This window comes from Manis pentadactyla, chromosome 1 (genome assembly GCF_030020395.1).
Source record: "Manis pentadactyla isolate mManPen7 chromosome 1, mManPen7.hap1, whole genome shotgun sequence".
Classification (NCBI taxonomy): domain Eukaryota; kingdom Metazoa; phylum Chordata; class Mammalia; order Pholidota; family Manidae; genus Manis; species Manis pentadactyla.
In genome coordinates, this window is record NC_080019.1 from 125,245,226 (window position 1) to 125,267,346 (window position 22,121).

Sequence of the window (22,121 nt, forward strand, 5' to 3'; positions counted from 1 at the left end):
GTGAAAAAATGACATGTTAGGTAAGATCCAAACAGGTTTTTCCAAAAGGCTTTGTTTTAATGATCACTCATTTAGTTATCATTTATGATCATATTTAATGCTTATCCAACTTAATTGAAGAATGATTTGTTATAGGATGTCTTCTGATTTATGGTCAGTGATGTGATGGTGGTATTATCCTGTGTCTTAGATTTGTGGGGATTGTAATGACAACCTCTCATGGCCACCACACACATAATGATTGTTCTTCATTGTTTATTTTTTTGAATCTGGTAGTTGAGTTTTTTTTTTTTAAGGTGTTGAGTTGCAAATACCTAAATCCGTATATAAAAATGAAAACTAAGAAAATGCATCCAGAGGCAATTGGGGTTGAGCCAGATCTTTCTAATCATCATACTGTGTTCATGGAATAGGGTAGCTATATTTCAGAAATACCTGATCTGAGATAGGCCAGTTTCCCTTCATTCTGAGAGAAGCAGCATTTAATTTCAAATCATAAATGTTGTATTAAATACCCGATTTGTGTGTGTGTCGGTGGGGTAGAAGGGTCACTCACTTTGCTTTTATCTTTTTGTTCAGGTAAGCTACTACGTGCCATAGGTTATTTAATGTGTCCTGGGTGTTCAAATTAGTTAAAGCATAACTACAACAGTTAAATTCTTTATATTATTTTCAGTCTTCAAGTCCTCTTGTCTACTGTTGATGATTTGCTAAATAAGCTTCTAGAAAGTGAAGATACTCATCTTCTAGGAGTTTATATTGGAAGTGTAATGCCAAACAACTGTGAATGGGAAAAGATGAGACAGTCTCTTCCTATGCAGGTATTTTTGACATTGGAGAGTGCTTATCTCATTTGAAGTTTGGATTTTTTGCAAGCTTAAATATTTTTATTCTGAGGAAGAAGTAAAAGAAATGATCATCTTTTGTTTTATTCTGGGGAAGAAAAAAAAAGTAAATGAGAAAATACCTTACTTTGCCTTTATGTTCCTGAATGTTCATATATTGGATGTGTAAAATACCAATTAACACTGGCAGTTGCCATTGTAGTTCTGTCCTAAGGAGTGTTCAAGAAATGAACATGTTGGTAATTTCCTTAATAGAAACCAAACTTCTAGGCTTTTGTGGTTGTACTAATAAACTAGTAATAACTTCATTTTTCAAGTTATTCTAGTAACATTTTGAAGATATTCTAATAACTTCATTTTTGTTACCTGCCTTAATTGCATAGGTATTAAATAATTTAGAATATCTGATTTTTTATTTTTACAGTGGTTGCACAGACCTCTTTTAGAAGGAAGATTGAGTTTGAATTATGAGTATTTCAAAACAGATTTTAAAGAACAAGTTACAACGAATCTTCCCAGCCATTTGTGTACTTCAGCATTATTGAGCAAAATGTTATTAGTTGCACTAAAAAAGGAAATAATCCTAGAAAATAATGAGCTTGAGAAAATAAGTAAGTATATATGAGCATTCACATATAAATACAAGTTTTGAAATAATTATAACAAATACAATTTTGAAATTATTTTGGTTGCTCTGCAATTTAAATCTTTATAGAGAACCAGGAGTCTTTAATTCCTATTAACTTTTTACATTCACATTATGTAATGTAATGTTAAGTTGCCAATTGGATGGATACATACTGAAATCTTGTTGTAATCTTGATAGCTGTAGAGAAGAATTTGTTATGAGATCAGTTACAAGCTGGTATGACATCATCATAAGCAGATCCTATGGCACATAACTGCAGACAGAATGGTTTAGTGAGTCTGGTGTTTCATTAAAGACCCCGATGAGTTAATATTCACTTAATTTTTGAATCACTATATCTTTTTATTCATAGGGCTATAATTTTTTTCCTGCTAAGTGGAGGCTAAATGTTGAATCTCAGAAGGATTTAGGACTTAAGAAAATTCTCCCATTTCAGGAAGTGGTATAGAATTATAGATAGCAGTGTGACCTGTGCAAAGTGGTATTCAAGATAGAGGATTTGTGTAATTCCTGTGTCAGTCTTGTTTGTAAGCCCTCAGCTGTAACACAGTTACTAGTAGAGGGAAATATATGCCCTGTGGAAGAATGCTGGAACACCACTTTTGGTTAGCCAGCTCCACATTCAGTTAAGGACAAGGAGATTAGCCTGCAGTTTACATTATTTCAGAGTGATTCTGTCCAGAAACAAAACTGGAAATCAGAGTAATATTTTTTTAGATTTTGTTATTAGTTAGACTGACTACATTATGTATTTAATCTTCTCATCAGCTCTATCACTTAGATATTGTCGTTTTTCTTATCTTGACTTGGTTAGACTCATTGAACTTGTAAGGGATAAGATTGGATTGTGAACCATGTCTCAAGTCTTCTGACTTGAAAAATCCATACATGGCTGTGTAAAGAGAGTTGTGACTAATTGTGCCAGTTTTTGTGACAGATACTTGGTCATTTAATTCTCACAGTAGTCTGTGACATAGGTTGTAGTATCCTAATTGATAACTATGTATACAGTTCATTTGAATCCAGACCAGTCTGTCACTGAGGCCCATGCCTTGTTTATTGTAGCGTGCTGACTGCCGTTTCTTAGCACATTGGCTTCAACTTCTCATCTCAGGTCTTGAGTCCCTTAGTTGTTTATTCTGTGCACAACTTCTTACCCTTTGTGGCCAAAATAGCAGGAAGATTCTAGTATCTCTGGTAACAGGTCACTGTCACATTCTTAACTAATCAGAAAAGGTACCAAGTGTGATTTGGGAGAGGAATGGTATTTTGTTTCAGACAGATGTTTAGTTTTCATTATTGAAATTCTCAAAGCTATGAAAATTAGTTCATAGATATTTTGAGATTAGTAGGCACAGCAGTGTTAGAAAATGGGGCAGATGAGTGAAATTGATTGAAAAGCCTGTTCACAAAGCATGCTTGATAATGTGTTATCCATTTTGTTAGTTGCAGAACTGCTCTATTCATTGCAGTGGTATGAAGAATTAGACAATGCACCTGTTTTTCTAACTGGATTTTGTGAAATGCTTCAAGAAATGAATATTACATATGATAATTTATGTGGACTTGATAATACATCTGGCCTTTTACAGTTGTTATTTAACAGGTAAGAATCCATTTTGATTTCCATTTTTTATGACTATTTTACTAGTTTGTGACTGTAAAATATAACTCACTTCATGCTAATTTTTCAATCAGAGTTTATCTTAATTAATTCCAATTCTTAATGGTAAGTACTTTGTGGATGCTCTGTACTTGGTTTACTGCTCTGTGGAGATACTTAGACTTTGCTTGTTACGAAATCCATAGTACATTCAAGGGACAGATGATGATGAAAGAAATAGAAACCTGTAGAAGTTGTTGTAATTTGTCATCTGTGACCCATTTTCCCACTATTATCTAATTTAACCTTTCCCCTTGCATGTTGTTACAGGTGTGTCTTAATATTATAACCACAAAACCCTTTCCCCTAGATGAAGAAGTAGGTTTGAAAACAGTCATTTAGAGGTTAAGACAGATGTTTAGCTTGCTGAAATTACTGTGTTGAACTGCTTTGTCTTTAAGTGGTTCACATGTCTATAGTATTTTGAGTATGCTTTGCAGTGTTAAGAGGCCCCCAGGCTGAACAGGTCCTCCTCTCCAATCTTACTCCACATACTTAACACTCAGAACTTTGCCTGGGGGGTATTAATACCTCTTTGGTTCCTCATCTTCAGCCAGTGTAGGTGTCCTCTGGGATATGTCCTTTTCCCAGCTGTAGCCTCCAGTCCTCTAGCCTAATCTAGTCATTTCCCCTAGGGGACTTGAGAGACTTTGGTATTGTCTTGGAATGAGTGCTTAGTAGCAATTGTGAAAAGTGTTGGAGGCATTAGCTCCCAATCCTTTCATAACGGCAGTTGTTTGGGTTGAAAAGTCCTTTGTGAGTTGATGACCTCAAAAGGTGATTTATTTAATTCTGTAAAAGGAATCCAGGTAAACAGTGTTTAAAAATCTTGAGTACACTTTCAAACTGAATTTTTCTTTTCCTTTTATAGATCCATGGAAAATGGTACCCTTTGGTCTCTTATTATTGCTAAGTTGATCCTTTCCCAGAGTGTTTCATCTGATGAAGTAAAACGACATTACAGGAGAAAAGAAGGGTATTCTTATTTAAGATGTTCTTTGTAATTTATTGTAATTTTCCACCTTGGCAACCCTCAGCTAATGAACAGTCTCTTAATGAGTCAAGAAAACAAAGTCTAGGAAATAAAATTTAAGGAAATGAGAATTAAAAACTTTAAAACAACTTAAATTGTTTTAGGTTTGAGACACACCTTTTTTAATAAGTATTTTTAACTTTATAACATTCTGTTGTGGAATTTTATGCTTGTTTTAAACAATTAGCATTTTATAAACTTGTTATCTTTTCTCCAGAAATCTTTTGTTTTCCCCTTCCTAACATCCTTCTGCCATCACTTTATTTGCTGTATAGAAGTGATAGGTAAAGGTGCCTTATACTTCTCTTAAATAAGGACCATGCTGTTGATGTATATTCTAGAAATACAATAATTCTTAGGATGAAATAGATTGTGGGATTGAATGTCCTGGCGATCTACTCGAGTTGATCAAAGAAGAGAAGCTGAAAATTCAAATTAAACTACGATTTAGTAAAAAATTTCCCAGAGGCATTGTGAATTTAATGATTTACCAAGAATAATTCTGAAATTATAACATATGTTCTGGTACAGTAGAATGGTTAACTAATGATTTTTAAAAATCTTATTTTAAAAAAGCTTATTATTTTGAGGTGGTTACAGATTCAAATGTAATTTTAAGAACTAATACAAAAAGATTCCATATACTTTCATTTGGTGTATACCAAGAGTACTACTTTGTATAACTTTAGTACAATTTCACAATCAAAAAATGGCATTGATACAATCCATTGACTCAGTTTATGGGTACTCATTTGTGTGTGTATTCTGTGTAGATCCCATTTGTGAGCACCACCATAGTTCAAAATACAGAATATTTTTATCATAAGGATCCCTTTTGTGTTATAGCCACAGCTTCTTCCCTTCCACTAATTCTCCTCTGGCAACCAAAAAGTTGTTCTGTCTTTAATTACATCATTTAGAAATATTATATAATGGAATAAAACAAAATAAGATCCTTTGATATTGGCTTTTTTAGTCAGCATAATTAAAAAATTTTTTTCCGATTATAAAGGTAATAGAGAATTATCTATAGAATGAGAACTAATTATTAATGAGGTGGATATACACTCAACATACTTTATAACTGACATACATAAGAAAATTGATAACTCTTACTCACCAGTAATAATTAAAAATGGCATAGGAAAAAAGATTATATTAACAATGTTAACAAAACTATAAATACCTAAAAATAAAACCCACTGTGTAGATGCACATATATGAATATCAATTCATAGGACATGCAACTGGTACTGTTTAAATTGACTCCTAAAGAGAGAACAATCATGTATTGTTTGTATAGTTTTTTTAAAGTTATATATACTTCTTTGAAAAATTAGAAACATTTAAAAAAGAGAAAGCAGCAAAACATAATTATCCACAATTTCATCATCCAGAACCAGCAATTGTCAATCTCTTTCCTAGTTTCTTTTGTTTTTTTTCCTGTACAATTATTTTATATAGTGGAATTATTAGTCTTTTTGAATAGTCTGAATAGGAGGAATTTTTTGAAATAATTGCATATTTAGGATAAATATAATTCATACTTTTTCTTTTCCTTAAACAGTTTTTTTCCACTCACAGAAGGTAATATGCATACCATTCAAAGTCTCTGTCCATTTTTGTCAAAAGAAGACAAGAAAGAATTCATTGCACAATGTATACCTGCCCTTCTGGCCTGGACTAAGGAAGATATTTGCAGTACTAATGGTTAGTTGCTTGATAATAAATATTTCATTAATTATTGCTTGAAATGAAAGAAGTGTTTCTTAATACCTAAACCCAAATCTAGCAGAGATAAATTGAATTACAGCTGATTTATTTCTAGTTTATACTTCTACATAGCAAGTTGCTAGTCAGTAGGACGTGTGTCACAGAAGAGTGCGTATTATCATTTTGCAGTATAGAAATGCTATAAGACTTAAAGGGAGATTTACAGCCACAAATACCTTCTAATTATTTCTTTTCCATTTATAGCTTTTTAAACTATACCTCATTCTTCTTTAGCAACTACTGATTAAATATATAAAGGCAAAAGAGGAAATAGTTTTGTTGTGTTTTAAACTTTTTTGGACACTGCACACTATTAGTTCATTTGTTTATTAATAAACACTTGTTGAGCACTGGCTGTATTGTAGTTATTTTTATAGAGAAGACAGACATAAAGTTATATTGTGTGCTAACTGATGTAGCAAAAAGATGGCCTATGTGTGAAAGTGGCAGAAAAGGAGTTTTCTACTCTGCTTTGAGCTATCAGTGTTGATTTCATAAAGAGAAATCTTTCAAATGAATGATGAAAGGTGCTTTCCCATATGGACATAGTTGGGGAAGGACATTCCTACATGAAAGAGTGTAGATAGTTCAGTTTGGCTGGCATTTAAGATAGAAGGTTGGGGACAAAGGGTGTTAGGATGCACAAAAAGATGGATTTTAAGAAATAGTTGGGAAAATATAAAGGCCTAGTTTTGTAGGTTGAAGAGTTTTGACTTTAAGAGGTAAGCAGGAAGGAGCTGTAGGCCGAAATTTGGAAGGAGAGTAGTTAACACTATCACATTTACATTAGAAAGATTATTTTGACAACTGTCTGAAGGGTGGATGTGAGAGGAGAGAGATTGTGGGAGAAGACCAGATAGAAATATGAAATAGTCTTAATGAGAGATAAATGGAGTTTAAACCAAGGTATAGATAGAGGAGAGAAGATAGAAATGAAAGAGATTAAGGATATAGAATTGATGAGGCTGTGTGAGTAGATTTCTGGGTTGGGTAGATGGAAATACTGTTAGGCCTTAGAGAAAACCCTATAGGAGAATTGAAGGTTGAGAGGAAGATAGGGAAGAAGTATACAGGGAGCTGATGTTAAGTTAGACTTAGATGAAGGTGGCTGTGGAATAAATATTCAGATGAAGATTTTCAGTAAGCAATAGGCTATTGACTGGATAGAAATACTGCTTTCAAAGTCCATATTGTGTAGGTGGTGGTATAATCTGTAAATGAGGATGAGTTTGTTCAGGGAGAGTGAAGAGTGAAAGGAATACCAAGGAAACACCAGTTCAAAGATTTAAGGGGTATGTAGGTGGAGGGAGACTTGAGAATAAGGACTAAAGATAAAGAAAAGCAAAGGAGGAGTTTTAAGTAATATTCATCACTTGTGTTAAATGCCACAGAAAGTCAAAATTAGAGACTGAAAAGTGTCCATTGGCTTTGACATTGTTGGAATGAATAGTGGTGAGAAAGTGAAAGCAGATAGTCTGTTCTAAGTGGCAAAAAGGGATGTAAAAAGGTGACAGCTGGAGATGGATACCAGAGAAGAGGGAAAATATATGTTGCAGGGGAGAAGGAAGAATAGAAAATAGAGACAGGAAATACTTGATGATAACTCCCATTGAGAAGATGAGAGGGAAGGACAAGTAGGATGGAATCTAGAGCATAGTTAAAAGATACTAACCTTGTATCAGTGGAGTGACTTTCTTCTGAGACAAAATAAGGAGAGGTGTAAGATGGATGCAAATGTGGATAGGGAGGAAGTTGGGGACTTCCTGTGTTCCTTACTTATAAGCTTTCTGTCTCTTCAGGTTAGGTAATTTAATAAGTGGAGACTGGATTACAGATTTTAAGAAGCATAGTGGGAGTTTGAAATAGTTGAAGAATAATATGCCCATCAACAACATTAGTCAAAAAGAAAGTTGCCCTGTGGCATCAAGGGTCAGCTGACATCAAAAATAAATTTTTGTGACATCAAGCTTTACTGTCAAGTTTACTTTCAAATTTAGTTAGACTGTGGGATTATGTTGGGATTTGTAGTTCTGAAATGGGGATGCAGTTTAAATGACTCTGCTTAGAGGAGAGGAGTACCTAATGGGAGTACAGGTGACTTTTCTAGCACATTATAACTGAAGGATGGCAGAGAGGAAGAAGGGGATGGGGACGGGGCTTTGGTACCACACAACTGTGTGCTGTTTACACAGATCAGAAGGTGCACAGCTGTGCAGAGGCTTAATAGGAGGAAGAATGTTTGGGAGATTTGACAGCCAGTTTTGCTCATTCAGCCACAGTGATGCAGAATTAGCTATCAAATACTTTTTAGTTGTTAGAATGTTCATTCCTTCTATTTACATTTGAGCCACTTCTATTTTGTCAGGATAATTAAAAAAAATTCTTCCTCTGCCTTTAAGGGAAGATTAAATGTATTGCATACTTTTTTTCTTTCTTCCTTTGTTCCCTTTTGCTTACATAAGACTAAGTTCCTATTTTGTCCTATAAGACATTTTACAATCTTAATGCAACTGATATCTCCAGTTTTTACGTCTTTTTATTTCCACCCTGGATCTTAGCTTTGATAAATTTTCATGATTTTTGAATATACTTTTTTTCAGTTTTATTGAGAAATAATTGACATACATCATTGTATACATTTAGGGGTACAGCTTGATGGTTTGATTTATGTACATTGTGAAATGGTAACCACAATACATTCAGCAAACACCCATTTTTTCATATAGATAGAATAAAAAGAAAAGAAAAAAGGAAAAAAAATTCTTGTGATTACAGCTCTTAGAATTACCTCTCTTAAAAACTTTATTATATATCATACAGCAGTGTTAGCTATAGTCATCATATTGTACACTACCTCCATAGTATTTGTTTCTCTTATATCTGGTTGTTCATATCTTGTGACCACCTTCCTCCTATTCGTGCCTCCCTATAGCCTCCACCTCCGATAACCATAAGTCTGATCTCTTTTCTTATAAATGAGTTTGTTTTTTTACTTTTTTTTTTTAGTTTCCACATGTGAGATCATGCAGTATTTGTCTTTTTCTCTCTGACTTATTTCACTAGCATAGTGCTTTCAAGGTCCATCCATACTGTCAAAAATAGTAGGATTTCCTCATACTTTATGTCTGAAAAATATTCCATTGTGTATATATACTACAGCTTCTTTATCCATTCAAACATCATTGGGCACTTAGGTTGTTTTCATGTCTTGGCTATTGTAAATAACGCTGCTATGAACATAAGACTGCAGATATCTTCCAAGTGTTTCTGTTTCTTTTGGATTTTCCCAGAAGTGGAAGTGCTGGATCATATGGTAATTCTATTTTTTTTTCTTTCTCATGTTTTTTTTTTATTTTGGTATCATTAATCTACAATTACATGAGGAACATTATGTTTACTAGGCTCCCCCTTTGACCAAGTCCCCTGCACAAACCCCATTACAGTCACTGTTCATCAGCATAGTAAGATGCTGTAGAGTCACTACTTCTCTGTTGCACAGCCCTCCCCGTGCCTCCCCCAACATTATACATGCTAATCATAATACCCCCTTTACACCCCCTTATCCCTCCCTTCCCACCCATCCTCCCCAGTCCCTTTCCCTTTGGTAACTTTTGTTAGTCCATTCTTGGGTTCTGTGAGTCTGCTGCAGTTTTGTTCTTTCAGTTTTTTCTTTGTTCTTATATTCCACATATGAGTGAAGTCATTTGGTAATTATCTTTCTCTGCCTGGCTTATTTCACTGAGCATAATACCCTCTAGCTCCATCCATGTTGTTGCAAATGGTAGGATTTGTTTTCTTCTTATGGCTGAATAATATTCCATTGTGTATATGTACCACATCTTTATTCATTCATCTACTGATGGACACTTAAGTTGCTTTCGTTTCTTGGCTATTGTAAATAGTGCTGTGATAAACATAGGGGTGCATATGTCTTATGGCTGCTGTATTCTTAGGGTAAATTCCTAGGAGTGGAATTTCTGGGTCAAATGGTATTTCTATTTTGAGCTTTTTGAGGAACCTCCATACTGCTTTCCACAATGGTTGAACTAATTTAATTCCCACCCGCAGTGTAGAAGGGTTCCCCTTTCTTCACATCCTCACCAACATTTGTTGTTGTTTGTCTTTTGGATGGTGGTGATCCCTACTGGTGCGAAGTGATATCTCATTGTGGTTTTAATTTGCATTTCTCTGATGACTAGCGATGAGGAGCATCTTTTCATGTGTCTGTTAGCCATCTGAATTTCTTCTTTGGAGAACTGTCTGTTTAGCTCCTCTGCCCATTTTTTAATTGGATTATTTGCTTTTAGTTTGTTGAGGTGCATGAGCTCTTTATATATTTTGGATGTCAACCCGTTATCGATCTGTCATTTATGAATATATTTTCCCATACTGTAGGATGCCTTTTTGTTCTATTGATGGTGTCCTTTGCTGTACAGAAGCTTTTTAGCTTGATATAGTCCCACTTGTTCATTTTTGCTTTTGTTTCCCTTGCCTGGGGAGATATGTTCATGAAGAAGTCAGTCATGTTTATGTCCAAGAGATTTCTGCCTATGTTTTTTTCTAAGAGTTTTATGGTTTCATGACTTACATTCAAGTCTTTGATCCATTTCAAATTTACTTTTATGTATGGGGTTAGACAATGATCCAGTTTCATTCTCTTACATGTAGCTGTCCAGTTTTGTCAACACCAGCTGTTGAAGAGGCTGTCATTTCCCCATTGTATGTCCATGGCTCCTTTATCATATATTAATTGACCATATATATTTGGGTTAATGTCTGGAGACTCTATTCTGTTCCACTGGTCTGTGACTCTGTTCTTGTGCCAGTACCAAATTGTCTTGATTACTGTGGCTTTGTAGTAGAGCTTGAAGTTGGTGAGTGAGATCCCCCCGACTTTATTCTTCCTTCTCAGGATTGCTTTGGCTATTTGGGGTCTTTGGTGCTTCCATATGAATTTTATAACTATTTGTTCCAGTTTGTTGAATAATGCTGTTGGTAATTTGATAGGGATTGCATCGAATCTGTATATTGCTTTGGGCAGGATGGCCATTTAGATGATATTAATTCTTCCTAGCCAAGAGCATGGGATGAGTTTCCATTTGTTAGTGACCTCTTTAACTTCTCTTAAGAGTGTCTTATAGTTTTCAGGGTATAGGTCTTTCACTTCCTTGGTTAGGTTTATTCCTAGGTATTTTATTCTTTTTGATGCTATTCTGAATGGAACTGTCTTCCTGATTTCTCTTTCTATTAGTTTATTGTTAGTGTATAGGAAAGCCACAGATTTCTGTGTGTTAATTTTGTATCCTGCAACTTTGCTGAATTCCGATATTAGCTCTAGTAGTTTTGGAGTGGAGTCTTTGGGGTTTTTTATGTACAATATTATGACATCTGCAAATAGTGACAGTTTAACCTCTTCTTTACCAATCTGGATTCCTTGTATTTCTTTGTTTTGTCTGAGTGCCGTGGCTAGGACCTCCAGTACTATGTTAAATAACAGTGGGGAGAGTGGGCATCCCTGTCTAGTTCCTGATCTCAGAGGAAATGCTTTCAGCTTCTCGCTGTTCAGTATGATGTTGGCTGTGGGTTTATCATATATGGACTTTATTATGTTGAGGTACTTGCCCTCTATACCCATTTTATTGAGAGTTTTTATCATGAATGGATGTTGAATTTTGCCGAATGCTTTCTCAGCATCTGTGGAGGTGATCATGTGATTTTTGTCCTTTTTGTTGATGTGGTGGATGATGTCGATGGATTTTCGAATGTTGAACCATCCTTGCATCCCTGAGATAAATCCCAGTTGGTCATGGTGTATTGTCCTCTTGATCTATTTTTGAATTCAGTTTGCTAATATTTTGTTGAGTATTTTTGCATCTATGTTCATCAGGGATATTGGTCTGTAATTTTCTTTTTTGGTGGGGACTTTGCCTGGTTTTGGTATTAGGGTGATGCTGGCTTCATAGAATGAGTTTGGGAGTATTCCCTCCTCTTCTATTTTTTGGAAAACTTTAAGGGAATGGATATTATATCTTCTCTGTATGTCTGATAAAATTCCACCATAAATCCATCTGGCCTGGGGGTTTTGCTCTTGAGTAGTTTTTTGATTACCGCTTCAATTTCATTGCTGGTAATTGTCTGTTTAAATTTTCTGTTTCTTCCTTGGTCAGTCTTGGAAGGTTGTATTTTTCTAGGAAGTTATCCATTTCTTTTAGGTTTTCCAGCTTGTTAGCATATAGACTCTCATAGTATTCTCTAATGATTCTTTTTATTTCTGTGGGGTCCGTCATGATTTTTCCTTTCTCTTTTCTGATTCTGTTGATGTGTGTTGGATCTCTTTTTCTGTTAATAAGTCTGGCTAGAGGCTTATCTATTTTGTTTATTTTCTCAAAGAACCAGCTCTTGGTTTCATTGATTTTTTCTATTGTTTTGTTCTTCTCAATTTTATTTATTTCTTCTCTGATCTTTATTATGTCCCTCCTTCTGCTGCCTTCAGGCCTCATTTGTTCTTCTTTTTCCAATTTTGATCATTGTGGCCTTAGACTTTTCATTTGGGCTTGTTCTTCTTTATTTAAATATGCCTGGATTGCTATAGACTTTCCTCTTTAAACTGCTTTCGCTGCATCCCACAGAAGTTGGGACTTTGTGTTGTTGTTTCCATTTGTTTCCGTATATTGCTTTATCTCTATTTTTTTTATTTTTATTTTTATTGAAGGGTAGTTGACACACAGTATTACATTACATTAGTTTCAGGTGTACAACATAAGTGATTCAACATTTATATACATGACAATTCTAGGTACCAGCTATCACCATACCAAGCTGTTACAATATCTTGACTATATTCATTACATCCCGGTTACTTATTATTTTACCATTGGAAGTGTGAACTTTTTTTTTTTTTTTTTTTCTGAGGGCATCTCTCATATTTATTGATCAAACGGTTGTTAACAACAATAAAATTCTGTATAGGGGAGTCAATGCTCAATGCACAATCATTAATCCACCCCAAGCCTAATTTTCGTCAGTCTCCAATCTTCTGAGGCATAACAAACAAGTTCTTACATGGAGAACAAATTCTTACATAGTGAATAAGTTCTTACATGGTGAACAGTACAAGGGCAGCCATCACAGAAACCTTTGGTTTTGCTCATGCATTATGAACTATAAACAGTCAGTTCAAATATGAATACTCATTTGATTTTTATACTTGATTTATATGTGGATAACACATTTTTCTATTATTACTATTTTTAAAAAAATGCTGAAGTGGTAGGTAGATACAAGATAAAGGTAGAAAACATAGTTTAGTGTTGTAAGAGAGCAAATGTAGATGATCAGGTGTGTGCCTGTAGACTATGTGTTAATCCAAGCTAGACAAGGGCAATAAAACATCCACGTATGCAGAAGATTTCTCTCAGAACAGGGGGGGTGAGGTTCTAAGCCTCACCTCTGTTGATCCCCAATTTCTCTCCTGATGCCCCCCCTGCGACTGTGCCTGTCTTAGGTTGTTCCTCCCTTGAGGAATCTTACCCGTCTCTGGCTAACCAGTCATCTTCCGGGACCATACAGGAAAATGTAAAGTTGGTAAGTGAGAGAGAAGCCTTATTGTTTGAAATGGTTAGCTTTTTGTTTCTTTGCATATTTATGCCCTGTAGCTTCTATGCCCAGCATTTGTCTTGAGGTATCTTTACCACGTGGAAGAATTGTGATACTTGGTAAATTTGATATGAGGCACGAATTCTCTTTAAGGGTTGTAATTAGGAAGGAAGAAGAAAAGCTATAGAAGTAGCAGGCGGAAGAAAACATGGGAAGATTGATTATTTCTTCGACATATCTTCTTGTAGAGTAACTTCAGCATGTATAGGTTTTAAGCTACTACTTAAATTGCGCACACACATTAACATAATAGAAGTATAGTTACATAACCAAAGCATATCTGTAATTACCAGCCATCTCCAGTGAAATCAAGAAAACCAGTTAGGCACCTTAGGCATTTGTGAAAACTTATCTATGATATGGTGGATATTGTCCAACTGAACTTGAACAGTCTGAGAGAAATCAGACAAATTAAAATAAACCATTCCTGGGGACTATTCACATCCCTTATGTTCTTTTAACAGTAAATAGTCTGTAGTTGTAAGATTTTGGAGTGCTACAATTTGCACTTCTCCTAATTCTTGATTGAGTTCCAACAGTATAGATCCAGTCAAATTTGTTGTTTTACTGTATGCACAGGCCAGCTTAGATATCTCCTTCCTCATTCCCATGGCAAGTCCAGGAACTGGTGGGATGAGTGCATCTACAGCTGTAGCAGTGCGTGGATCTTTGTTGGGGTTTTTTGATGATCATCTTCTGGCATGAGTCTTCCAGAAAGTGCTGATGTTGGAAGTTTTTTTCATATCGTATCTTAGTTCATTTTCGAAGTAGCCCAATTAGGCTTTGATCCTCTGTATAAACACAAACAGACCCTTTGCATACACTTTTATATGCCCTTTATACTCTTGTGTAGAACTCATTGGAGGTTACCACACAGGAACTGCCCTTTTTTTTTGGTATCACTAATCTACACTTACATGACAAATATTATGTTTACTAAGCTCTCCCCTATATCAGGTCCCCCCATAAACCCCTTTACAGTCACTGTCCATCAGCATAGCAAAATGTTGTAGAATCACTACTTGCCTTCTCTGTGTTGTACAGCCCTCCCTTTTCTCCTACACCCCCAAGCATGCTAATCTTAATACTCCCCTTCTTCTCCCCCCCCCTTATCCCTCCCTATCCACCCATCCTCCCCAGTCCCTTTCCCTTTGGTACCTGTTAGTCCATTCTTGAGTTCTGTGATTCTGCTGCTGTTTTGTTCCTTCAGTTTTTCCTTTGTTCTTATATTCCACAGATAAGTGAAATCATTTGGTATTTCTCTTTCTCTGCTTGGCTTCCTTGACTGAGCATAATACCCTCCAGCTCCATCCATGTTGCTGCAAATGGTTGGATTTGCCCTTTTCTTATGGCTGAGTAGTATTCCATTGTGTATATGTACCACATCTTCTTTATCCATTCATCTATCGATGGACATTTAGGTTGCTTCCAATTCTTGGCTATTGTAAATAGTGCTCTGATAAACATAGGGGTGCACTGATCTTTCTCATACTTGATTGTTGCATTCTTAGGGTAAATTCCTAGGAGTGCAATTCCTGGGTCAAATGGTAAGTCTGTTTTGAGCATTTTGATGTACCTCCATACTGCTTTCCACAATGGTTGAACTAACTTACATTCCCACCAGCAGTGTAGGAGGGTTCCCCTTTCTCCACAGCCTCGCCAACATTTGTTGTTGTTTGTCTTTTGGATGGCAGCCATCCTTACTGGTGTGAGGTGATACCTCATTGTAGTTTTAATTTGCATTTCTCTGATAATTAGCGATGTGGAGCATCTTTTCATGTGTCTGTTGGCCATCTGTATTTCTTTTTTGGAGAACTGTGTGTTCGGTTTCTCTGCCCATTTTTAAATTGGGTTATTTTTTGTTTGTTTGTTTAGGCGTGTGAGCTCTTTATATATTCTGGATGTCAAGCCTTTATCGGATGTGTCATCTTCAAATATATTCTCCCATACTGTAGGGATCCTTTTTGTTCTATTGATGGTGTCTTTTGCTGTACAGAAGCTTTTCAGCTTAATATAGTCCCACTTGTTCATTTTTGCTGTTGTTTTCCTTGCCCGGGGAGATATGTTCAAGAAGCGGTCACTCATGTTTATGTCTAAGAGGTTTTTGCCTATGTTTTCTTCCAAGAGTTTAATGGTTTCGTGACTTACATTCAGGTCTTTGATCCATTTTGAGTTTACTTTTGTATATGGGGTTAGACAATGGTCCAGTTTCATTCTCCTACATGTAGCTGTCCAGTTTTGCCAGCAACATCTGTTGAAGAGACTGTCATTTCGCCATTGTATGTCCATGGCTCCTTTATCAAATATTAATTGACCATATATGTCTGGGTTAATGTCTGGATTCTCTAGTCTGTTCCATTGGTCTGTGGCTCTGCTCTTGTGCCAGTACCAAATTGTTTTGATTACTATGGCTTTATAGTAGAGCTTGAAGTTGGGGAGTGAGATCCCCCCTACTTTATTCTTCTTTCTCAGGATTGCTTTGGCGATTCGGGGTCTTTGGTGTTTCCATATGAGTTTTTGAATTATTTGTTCCAGTTCATTGAGGAATGTTGCTGGTAGTTTCATAGGGATTGCATCAAATCTGTATATTGCTTTGGGCAGGATGGCCATTTTGACGATATTAATTCTTCCTAGCCACGAGCATGGGATGAGTTTCCATCTGTTAGTGTCCCTTCTTATTTCTCTTAAGAGTGACTTGTAGTTTTCAGAGTATAAGTCTTTCACTTCCTTGATTAGGTTTATTCCTAGGTATTTTATTTTTTTTTGATGCAATTGTGAATGGAGTTGTTTTCCTGATTTCTCTTTCTGTTGGTTCATTGTTAGTATATAGGAAAGCCACAGATTTCTGTGTATTGATTTTGTATCCTGCAAACTTTGCTGTATTCCGCTATCAGTTCTAGTAGTTTTGGGGTGGAGTCTTTAGGGTTTTTTATGTACAGTATCATGTCATCTGCAAATAGTGACAGTTTAACTTCTTCTTTACCAATCTGGATTCCTTGTATTTCTTTGTTTTGTCTGAGTGCCGTGGCTAGGACCTCCAGTACTATGTTAAATAACAGTGGAGAGAGTGGGCATCCCTGTCTAGTTCCCGATCTCAGAGGAAATGCTTTCAGCTTCTCGCTGTTCAATATAATGTTGGCTGTGGGTTTATCATAGATGGCCTTTATTATGTTGAGGTACTTGCCCTCTATTCCCATTTTGCTGAGAGTTTTTATTATGAATGGATGTTGAACTTTGTCAAATGCTTTTTCAGCATCTATGGAGATGATCATGTGGTTTTTGTCTTTCTTTTTGTTGATGTGGTGGATGATGTTGATGGACTTTCGAATGTTGTACCATCCTTGCATCCCTGGGATGAATCCCACTTGGTCATGGTGTATGATCCTTTTGATGTATTTTTGAATTCGGTTTGCTAATATTTTGTTGAGTATTTTTGCATCTACGTTCATCAGGGATATTGGTCTGTAGTTTTCTGTTTTGGTGGGGTCTTTGCCTGGTTTTGGTATTAGGGTGATGTTAGCTTCATAGAATGAGTTTGGGAGTATCCCCTCCTCCTCTATTTTTTGGAAAACTCTAAGGAGAATGGGTTTTATGTCTTCCCTGTATGTCTGATAAAATTCCGAGGTAAATCCCTCGGGCCCAGGGGTTTTGTTCTTTGGTAGTTTTTTGATTACCGCTTCAATTTTGTTGCTGGTAATTGGTCTGTTTAGATTTTCTGTTTCTTTCTGGGTCAATCTTGGAAGGTTGTATTTTTCTAGGAAGTTGTCCATTTCTCCTAGGTTTCCCAGCTTGTTAGCATATAGGTTTTCATAGTATTCTCTAATAAATCTGTGTATTTTTGTGGGGTCCGTCGTGATTTTTCCTTTCTGGTTTCTGATACTGTTGATTTGTGTTGACTCTCTTTTCTTCTTAATAAGTCTGGCTAGAGGCTTATCTATTTTGTTTATTTTCTTGAAGAACCAGCTCTTGGTTTCATTGATTTTTGCTATTGTTTTATTCTTCTCAATTTTATTTATTTCTTCTCTGATCTTTATCATGTCCCTTCTTCTGCTGACCTTAGGCCTCATCTGTTCTTCTTTTTCCAATTTCGATAATTGTGACATTAGACCATTCATTTAGGATTGTTCTTCCTTTTTCAAATATGCTTGGATTGCTATATACTTTCCTCTTAAGACTGCTTTTGCTGCGTCCCACAGAAGTTGGGGTTTATTGTTGTTGTTGTCATTTGTTTCCATATATCGCTGGATCTCCATTTTGATTTGGTCATTGATCCATTGATTATTTAGGAGCGTGTTGTTAAGCCTCATGTGTTTGTGAGCCTCTTTGCTTTCTTTGTGCAGTTTATTTCTAGTTTTATGCCTTTGTGGTCTGAAAAGTTGGTTGGTAGGATTTCAATCTTTTGGAATTTTCTGAGGCTCTTTTTGTGGCCTAGTATGTGGTCTATTCTGGAGAATGTTCCATGTGTACTTGAGAAGAATGTATATGCTGTTGCTTTTGGATGTAGAGTTCTATAGATGTCTATTAGGTCCATCTGCTCTACTGTGTTGTTCAGTGCTTCTGTGTCCTTACTTATTTTCTGCCCGGTGGATCTTTCCTTTGGGGTGAGTGGTGTGTTGAAGTCTCCTAGAATGAATGCATTGCAGTCTATTTCCCCCTTTAGTTCTGTTAGTATTTGTTTCACATATGCTGGTGCTCCTGTATTTTGGGTGCATATATATTTAGAATGGTTATATCCTCTTGTTGGACTGAGTCCTTTATCATTATGTAGTGTCCTTCTTTATCTCTTCTTACTTTCTTTGTTTTGAAGTCTATTTTGTCTGATATTAGTACTGCAACCCCTGCTTTCTTCTCGCTGTTGTTTGCTTGAAATATGTTTTTCCATCCCTTGACTTTTAGTCTGTACATGTCTTTGGGTTTGAGGTGAGTTTCTTGTAAGCAGCATATAGATGGGTCTTGCTTTTTAATCCATTCTATTACTCTCTGTCTTTTGATTGGTGAATTCAGCCCATTAACATTTAGGGTGACTATTGAAAGATATGTACTGATTGCCGTTGCAGGCTTTAAATTCATGGTTACCAAAGGTTCAAGGTTAGCCTCTTTAGTATCTTACTGCCTAACTTAGCTCGCTTATTGAGCTGTTATATACACTGTCTGGAGATTCTTTTCTTCTCTCCCTTCTTATTCCTCCTCCTCCATTCTTCATATGTTGGGTGTTTTGTGCTGTTCTCTTTCTAGGAGTGCTCCCATATAGAGCAGTCCCTGAAAGATGTTCTGTAGAGGTGGTTTGTGGAAAGCAAATTCCCTCAGCTTTTGTTTGTCTGGGAGTTGTTTAATCCCACCATCATATTTGAATGATAGTCGTGCTGGATACAGTATCCTTGGTTCAAGGCCCTTCTGTTTCATTGTATTAAATATATCATGCCATTCTCTTCTGGCCTGTAGGGTTTCTGTTGAGAAATCTGATGTTAGCCTGATGGGTTTTCCTTTATAGGTGACCTTTTTCTCTCTAGCTGCCTTTAAAACTCTTTCCTTGTCCTTGATCTTTGCCATTTTAATTATTATGTGTCTTGGTGTTGTCCTCCTTGGATCCTTTCTGTTGGGGGTTCTGTGTATTCCGTGGTCTGTGTGATTATTTCCTCCCCCAGTGTGGGGAAGTTTTCAGCAATTATTTCTTCTAAGATAGTTTCCATCTCTTTTCTTCTCTCTTCTTCTCCTGGGATCCCTATGATACGGATATTGTTCCTTTTGGATTGGTCACACAGTTCTCTTAATTTTGTTTCATTTCTGGAGATCCTTTTGTCTCTCTCTATGTCAGCTTCTATGCATTCCTGTTCTCTGGTTTCAATTCCATCAATGGCCTCTTGCATCCTATCCATTCTGCTTATAAACCCTTCCAGAGTTTGTTTCATTTCTGTGATCTCCTTTCTGGCATCTGTGATCTCCCTCCGGACTTCATCCCATTTCTCTTGCGTATTTCTCTGCATCTCTGTCCGCATGTTTATGATTCTTATTTTGAGTTCTTTTTCAGGAAGACTGGTTAGGTCTGTCTCCTTCTCTGGTGTTGTCTCTGTGATCTTTGTCTGCCTGTAGCTTTGCCTTTTCATGGTGATAGGAATAGTTTGCAGAGCTGGGACGAGTGACGGCTGGAAGAACTTCCCTTCTTGTTGGTTTGTGTCCTTCCTCTCCTGGGAGAACAGCGACCTCTAGTGCTTTGTGCTGCACAGCTGCGCGCAGACAGGGCTTCTGCTTCCTGCTCGGCTGCTATGGAGTTTATCTCCGCTGTTGCTGTGGGCGTGGCCTGGCTCGGGCAGCTACTCCAACGTGGTTGAGACGCATTGGAGGGGGAGCGGCTGGGAGGCTATTTATCTCCGTAAAGGGCTTCCCTGCTCCCTGCAGCCCAGGGGTTAGGGTGCCCAGTGATCCCCGGATTCTCTACCTCTGGATTAAGTGTCCCACCCTGCCCCTTTAAGACTTCCAAAAAGCACGCACTAAAACAAAACAATGACCACCAAAAAAAAAAAAAATTTTTTTTAAATAAAAAAAAAAAAAAAGTGGCCGCTCGTTTTTCTTTATTCTCCGGCGCCAGCCTCAGGCATCTACTCACCGGTCTTGCTGCCCTGTTTCCCTATTATTGGGGTCCCTGTCCCTTTAAGACTTCCAAAAAGCGCTCGCCAAAACAAAACAGCAAAAAGAAAAGAAAAGTGGTCACTCGCTTTTCTGGTGTCCTCCGGCACCAGACCTCTGGTGTCCGCTCACTGTTCTTGCTGCCATGTTTCCCTAGTATTGGGGTCCCTATCCCTTTAAGACTTCCAAAAAGCGCTCGCCAAAACAAGACAGCAAAAAAAAAACAAAACAAAAAAAAACAATTAGTCGCGCTCTTTTCTTATGTCCTCTGGCACCCGGCCTCCGGTGCCCACTCACTGTTCTTGCTGCCCTGTTTTCCTAGTATCGAGGGCCCTGCACTCTGGCCCGGATGGCTGGGGCTGTGTGTTCGGCAGTCCTGGGCTCCGTCTCCCTCCCGCTCTGCCTGCTCTTCCCCCCCTGGGAGCTGGGGGGATGGGCGCTCGGCTCCCGCCGGGCCGGGGCTTATATCTTACCCTTCGCGAGGCGCTGGGTTCTCTCAGGTGCGGATGTGGTCTGGATATTGTCCTGTGTCCTCTGGTCTTTATTCTAGGAAGGGTTGTCTTTGTTATATTTTCATAGATATATGTGGTTTTGGGAGGAGATTTCCGCTGCTCTACTCACGCTGCCATCTTCCGCCCCCCGCTTTATCTCTATTTTAATTTGGTCATTGATCCACTGATTATTTAGGAGCATGTTGTTAAGCCTCCATGTGTTTGTGAGCCTTTTAGCTTTCTTTGTACAATTTATTTCTAGTTTTATACCTTTGTGGTCCGAGAAGTTGGTTGGTAGAATTTCAGTCTTTTTGAATATCCTGAGGCTCTCTTTGTGGCCTAGTATGTGGTCTATTCTGGAAAATGTTCCATGTGCATGGAGAAGAATGTGTATCCTGTTGCTTTTGGGTATAGAGTTCTATAGATGTCTATTAGGTCCATTTGTTCTAGTGTGTTGTTCAGTGCCTCTGTGTCCTTACTTATTTTCTGTCTGGTTGATCTGTCCTTTGGAGTGAGTGGTGTGTTGAAGTCTCCTAAAATGAATGCACTGCGTTCTATTTCCTCTTTTAAGTCTGTTAGTATTTGTTTCACATATGCTGGTGCTCCTGTATTTTGGGTGCATATATATTTATAATGGTTATATCCTCTTGTTGGACTGAGCCCTTTATCATTATGTAATGTCCTTCTTTATCTCTTGTTAACTTTCTTTGTTTTGAAGCCTATTTTGTCTGATACTGGTACTGCAACACCTGCTTTTTTTCTTCCTGTTGTTTGCATGGAATATCTTTTTATATCCCTTGACTTTTAGTCTGTGCATGTCTTTGGGTTTGAGGTGAGTCTCTTGTAAGCAGCATATAGATGGGTCTTGCTTTTTTATCCATTCTGTTACTCTGTGTCCTTTGATTGGTGCATTCAGTCCATTTACATTTAGGGTGATTAGAAAGATATGTAGTTATTGCCATTGCAGGCTTTAGATTCGTGGTTACCAAAGGTTCAAGGTTAGCTTCTTTACTATCTTACTGTGTAACTTAACTCGCTTATTGAGCTATTATAAACACAGTCTGATGATTCTTTATTTCTCTCCCTTCTTATTCCTCCTCCTCCATTCTTTATATTGTAGGTGTTTTATTTTGTGCTCTTTTGTGTTTTCTTTGGCTGCTTTTGTGGGTAGTTAATTTTATTTTTTTGCCTTTAGTTAGTATTTGGTTGGTCTGCTTTCTTTGGTGTGATTTTATTTTCTCTGGTGACATCTGTTTAGACTTAGGAGTGCTTCCATCTAGAGCAGTCCCTCTAGAATACCCTGTAGAGGTGGTTTGTGGGAGGAAAATTTCCTCAACTTTTGCTTGTCTAGGAATTTTTAAATCCCTCCTTCATATTTAAATGATAA

General features: G+C 37.0%; 1 protein-coding gene across 1 annotated transcript in view; it reads left to right on the plus strand.

Annotated features, from left to right (window-relative positions):
- LTN1 (listerin E3 ubiquitin protein ligase 1) overlaps positions 1–22,121 on the plus strand; it is an 81,256-nt gene that overhangs the window by 28,442 nt on the left and 30,693 nt on the right. Inside the window, exons 15-19 of the mRNA XM_036875106.2 lie at positions 677–821; positions 1,270–1,456; positions 2,941–3,100; positions 4,029–4,133; positions 5,758–5,900. Coding sequence (XP_036731001.2) covers positions 677–821; positions 1,270–1,456; positions 2,941–3,100; positions 4,029–4,133; positions 5,758–5,900 — 740 coding nt within the window. The remainder of the gene's footprint in view (positions 1–676; positions 822–1,269; positions 1,457–2,940; positions 3,101–4,028; positions 4,134–5,757; positions 5,901–22,121) is intronic.